General features: G+C 38.6%; 1 protein-coding gene across 3 annotated transcripts in view; it reads right to left on the bottom strand.

Moving 5' to 3' along the window:
* RHOQ (ras homolog family member Q) overlaps positions 1-5,453 on the bottom strand; it is a 38,733-nt gene that overhangs the window by 2,352 nt on the left and 30,928 nt on the right. The window contains exons 3-5 of one of the 3 annotated variants that reach the window (XM_082671924.1): positions 4,208-4,372; positions 3,806-3,901; positions 13-502 (exon numbers count right to left, since the gene is read on the bottom strand). In XM_082671924.1, the coding sequence (XP_082528050.1) occupies positions 347-502; positions 3,806-3,901; positions 4,208-4,372 (417 nt within the window). In that variant the 3' untranslated portion in view covers positions 13-346. Of the gene's footprint in view, positions 1-12; positions 503-3,805; positions 3,902-4,207; positions 4,373-5,453 lie in introns of those variants that run through there. The other 2 variants (XM_082671926.1, XM_082671925.1) reach the window with 2 other exon arrangements.

Genomic DNA, 5,453 nt, shown 5'->3' with positions numbered 1-5,453 from the left:
ATGTATATGGTCTAAGCCAGGCAGTTCCACTTAACAGCACTGTTTTTTATATAGTTACAACATGATGTGATTGTAGCTTTTTAAACTATGAAACCCCTGAGAGATTGTACCTTCTAGTTGAAATAAAGTATTTATAATAGATTGTGGCTTCAGATGCTGTTTGTTGCTTCTTGGACCTTTAAGAAACATTCTTAATCAACTTTATAGAATTCTGAGGACAGGGTTTTTTTTTTTCCTTTCAAGTTTTAAACTGCTTCATTATTTTTAAGAGGTCTGGGTATAGCTTTAGCATTTCATATGCTTTCTGAGAGAAATGGACAGTTTACTTGGCCACTGAAGACGTTTCTCACGTAATTAAACAACAGTTTATACATCTTGATCCTATTCTTTTTTTTACTGTGTGTTTCTTTGGAGTTAAAATGGCTATGATAGCCTCATCAAAAACAGTCTTCAATCCCTTCTGGGTTAAAGCTGAACATTCTACATAGCAGCACGCACCTATCTGGGAGGGAGAAAAAAAAATCACAAATATATACAGTCTTTTTTACAACAACTGATACCACACAAATACACCATTATAAGGAAAATCATAAAATGCAAAAAGAATGAAATCATCCATATTTATGATACCCAGAGACAGCTAACTGTTAAAATACTAGTATATATTCTTCCAGACTTTCTCTATGGAAAATTCTTTCATTCATCAAATATTTACTGGGTACCTACTATATGCCAGGCTCTGCTTTTAGGTGCTGGGGATCATGTCAATGAACTGAGCAAAACAGCAAAGTCTCTGCTGTGTGATGCTTACGTTTGCTTAAGTTCTACTGGGGGAGGAACACACAGAGGGATATAGAGCAGATGGTGGCACATGCTACAGGTTAAAAAAAAACAAGCAGAGTGAGGGAGGGAAAGGGTGCAGAGGACAGTGGTGGTGGTCAGAGAAAGCTGCTCACCAAGGTAAAGTCTGAGCACTGAGGGATACCTAGGGGAAGAGTTTCCAGGCAGACAGAGCCACAGATGTAAAGACCCTGATGCAGGAGCATGCACGGAGCATTCAGGGGGTGGGAAAGAAGCCAGAGTGGCAGGAGAAGGTGAGCAGGGGTAATGGCAAGAGAGGCAGTCAGTGAGGCAGCCTCGAGGTAGCGACCTCGAGTAAGGACTTTGGCTTCTACTGTGAGAGGGGACCCATCCATCCATCCATCCATCTATTCGTTCGTTCATTGAAAACTTACAGAGCACACTCATTTGCCAAATGTGAGAATAGAGCAAGGAACAAAATTAAGTCCCTAAGCTATTCTCATGAAGCTTATATTTTAGAGGGAGAAGACCGTGGACTAATAAATATAGAGGTAGAATATGTGGTCTGGAGAAAAATGGGGGAGGAGATAGGGAGTGGGGAGAGGTCAGGCAAGGCCTCACTGACAGCGTGATATCTGAGTGAAAGAATGAACAATGTCTACATCAGGAAGACTATCCCAGGCAGAGGGGGCAGTGAAGGGACAAAGGCTCTGAGGCAGAAGATTGGGGAAACCGCACAGAAGCCGAGTGCCTGGAGCACAATGAGTGAGGCAGAGAAGTAGCGGGGCCTGCACGCCAGGGTGAGGGCTTGGGCCTTTCTTTATTCGGAAGATAATAAAGCCACTGGAAGATTCTGAACAGAGCAGGGAGCTGATGGAGCTTCTATTTTTAAAGTCTCACTCTGGTTGCTGTGTTGAGAACAGGTTAACAGACACAGACGGAAGCAGAAAGGTGAGTGAGAGGCTGTTGCGGTAATCCAGGCCAGAGAGGGAGGGGGCCTGAACCAGGCTGCCAGAGGAGGGGAAAGAGAGGAGCGTTTGGATTCTGGGTATATTCTGAACGTAGCAAAATATATTTTGCTGGAGGGTTCACGGAATGGTATGAGAGAAAGTGCAAGGTCAAGTGTGACTTCAAGGTTTTTGACCCGAGTAACTGAGAAGATTAAGCCTAGGGGATAAAATTGGGAATTCTGTTTTGGACATGTTAGTTTTGAGATGCTTACCACCCGGATGGACTTGTTGCATGACCAGTTAGATAACCAAGTCTAGAGTTTAGGGAAGAGGTCCAGGTTGCAGATAGAAATTTGGGAATCTCAGCAGCAGACGGTTCAAACCACAAGACGGATAGAAGCTTACCAAGCTTAAAGGCTGGGTGTGGATATAGAAGGAAAGACATCCAGGAAGCTGACTGCGGATCCCTGGACCCTCAACATTCAGAGATGGGGAGATGGAGGAGAGGCCCACGAGCGGGGAGAAAGCCCAAGAGAGGGCGTTCAAGGAAGCCAAGTGAATGTGTTTCAAGAAGGGACCAACTGTGCCAAATGCTGCTGACAGGTCTAGAAATGGTGTTTTGCAACCACTTTTTTTCCCCTTAAACTACATAATAAACATGAACATCTCAGTAAGTAAATTAGTATAAATTTTTAATAGATGCAGGGTTTTTTTTTTTGCCATTATAAACAATGCAGGAACTTTATGGCTATCTCTTTAAGCACATCCCGTATAATATTCTTAGGATAAACTCCTCCCTATGAAATTGCTTGATCAAAAGTGTACATGACTTTAAGGCTTTTGCATGTTGTCGAGGCTTTTACTCAAAGACCAACAGAACAACAAAGTACCCAATTGCTTACACCTGGAACGGTGGGTATTCTAATTAACGTCTCTTTTCTGTGCCAATTTTATAGATGGAAATTGAACTTACATTTGACTACTAAGGAATATGAACATATTTTTTATCTTCAATGGCAATCTGCATTTTTTGGAGAATCTCCCATTGACGTTCTGAGTCCCTTTTCCTATTGGGGCATGCGTATGTCTTTTTCTGATTAATCCTTATGCAAGGGGTTCATGTCCACTAAGGATATTAACCCATTTTTCTGCCATAAATGTCAAGTTTGTTATATGACTTTTAATTTTATTTCTGGCATTTGATGTCATATTAAATTTTTACGTAGTTAAATCATCAGTGCTTTCATTTATGACTTTTACCTTTATGAAATTTAGAAATTACTTCTCTCCTAAGATGACAGAATTTAATATGTGAAATTCCTTGCTAGTAACTTGTTAGTGAAGCTATTTATCTTTTGCTTTAGGAAAAACTGTTCTCCAAAAAGTTTTCTTGCTTCCTTCTGCCTCCTGATAGTATTTTTAAAAATACCTTATTATATTCCATTTCCACAAAAGTCCTATTAAAGTCATAACATCTAAAAAATAGAATCCAACCATGTTAGGGGCAAATGGAGAAAAAAGTAAGCCTCACTTTGCGGAGAGGAAGAATATAAGTTAAAAGGTATTTTGTGCATCACAGTTATATTTTTAAAATGATAATATATTCCACCTCGCATAAAAATTCTCTTGTGGAAGAGAATTCAACAACACATTTCTTCTCCACCACGAGTCTTCACTGACGACAGGGCCTGATTAAGCAGCCCCTATTTGTGACGCCTCTTTGTACACATGACTTACTAGGAAAATATTGTTGGCAGTGTAGCACAGGTTTAGTAAAGGCCAGAGTGAGGCCTTTACTGAAGCCCAGCTCTGCCATTTACTACCTGCCGGACCTTACAAGGTACCTGACAAGGCTGTGCCTCTGTTTTCTCCTCCATAAAACAGAGTTACTAGTAGACCAACCTCACTGAGTCGAGGCAAGGATTAAATGATCTAATGCATGTAAAACACTCAGCACAGTGCCTGGCATACAGTAAAGCACAATAAATATTAGCTTCTATTATCACCTTAGCTTCATTTACATTTACTTTTAAATTCTGTAAAGGTTGCATTACCTCTTTTGCTAGTTTCTGTCCTTGTTCCACACATATAGGTTTTTCCTTCATATCATTCAGTCTTGCTAAAGTTTTGGGGTCATCTCGCAGATCAATCTAGTTAAGAAAGGTTAATGATGTCCCATAATATTATCAGTCTTTAAAGATAAAGCATGTAATCCCATTTAACCCCACGTATCAAAAAAGGATTACAAAAGAACCTAATCTTTAAAACCAACTAATAAAGTAATTGCTTTCTTTGACACTACTTTTTCCAAAAATGTGACAGAATTTATTATAACAACGGAGATTCAACATATTATTATCTCATTTGCGAAACCTTAGGGCCATTTGTCTGAGAGCAACACCACAAGGCAGGCCACAGAGGTTATTCTTAAATGGGTAAAATCAAAGCAGACGTACCTGAGTTCCTATTAATAAAAAGGGTACATTTGGTGCGTATTCCTTAAGTTCTGGTACCCACTCCTCTTTCACATTTTGAAATGAGGCTGGATTTACCACAGAGAAGCAGATAAGGAAGACATCAGTCATTGGATAAGATAAAGGCCTCAGACGATCATAGTCTTCCTAAGGGAGAAAGAAAAACCTCATTATTTCCATTTCTAGAGTTTACTAACAAATATGTACATTAGATTAGATGGTCAAAGGAGCAAAGTCAGGACTAGTCCACAAATGGAATGTATGACATACTACCAAAAAACAACATAATTCCATTTGTCTTTGCTATTCTATTCTAATTGGAAGCTCTGAACACCACTGGGGTAAAATATGACAGTATCCTTAACGTCTACAATGAAACTCTGAGAAAATACATTGTGATGACGAGAGTTGTCACTGGAAGCATTTTTAACTGAAAAGTTTGCACACAGAATTGATTGTAGCTAGATGTTTAAGTATAGTCATTTATAATAATATTATCTGAATGTTCACTATTAAACATATGATCCATATGCTCTCTCATGTATTACTTATTTAATCCTTGTAACAACTATATGACATAAGAACCATTATCTCTATGTTGCATTTGTCTAAACTGAGGCAACAGAAATTAACTAACTTGTGTAAGGAAGTATACAGCAAGTAAAGGAGATGGGATTCAAACTCTGGCAGTTTTACTTCAGAACCTATGCCTTAACCACTATACATCTTCACTGAGACCTTAAATCTTTGCTTTCCCTGTTTATATAGTTTTCTTAATTGTGTATGTGTGTGTGTGTGTGTGTGTGTGTGTGTGTGCATATGCATGTTTGTGTAAAAATTTAAAGATAGAAACATACTGAGTAAATTCACGAAATCCCCCTTCCTCTCCAATTTCCATTCCTTTCCTGAAATGTAGATTTTTCGTATGTATCTTTCCAGTTATTTTCTGTGCATGTATATGCCTACAACTGTACATATTTAAACATCTGTACACAGATGAAAACCGTGCAACCCATGTTGTTCTGCACCTTTCAGTATGTCTTGGACATGGTTCCAGACCGGAATACGTTAGACTGCTATATTATTTTTTTTTTAATTGAAGTATAGTTGATTTACGATGTTGTGTTAGTTTCAGGTGTACAGCAAAGTGATTCAATTATATATATATGTATGTGTGTGTACATATATATATATATATATATATATGTACACACAGATCATATCTATT

This window comes from Grampus griseus (assembly GCF_964374135.1).
Source record: "Grampus griseus genome assembly, chromosome: 15".
Lineage (NCBI taxonomy): Eukaryota > Metazoa > Chordata > Mammalia > Artiodactyla > Delphinidae > Grampus > Grampus griseus.
The sequence above is the reverse complement of the archived record's forward strand: the minus strand, read 5'-3'. Positions and strand labels throughout refer to the sequence as shown.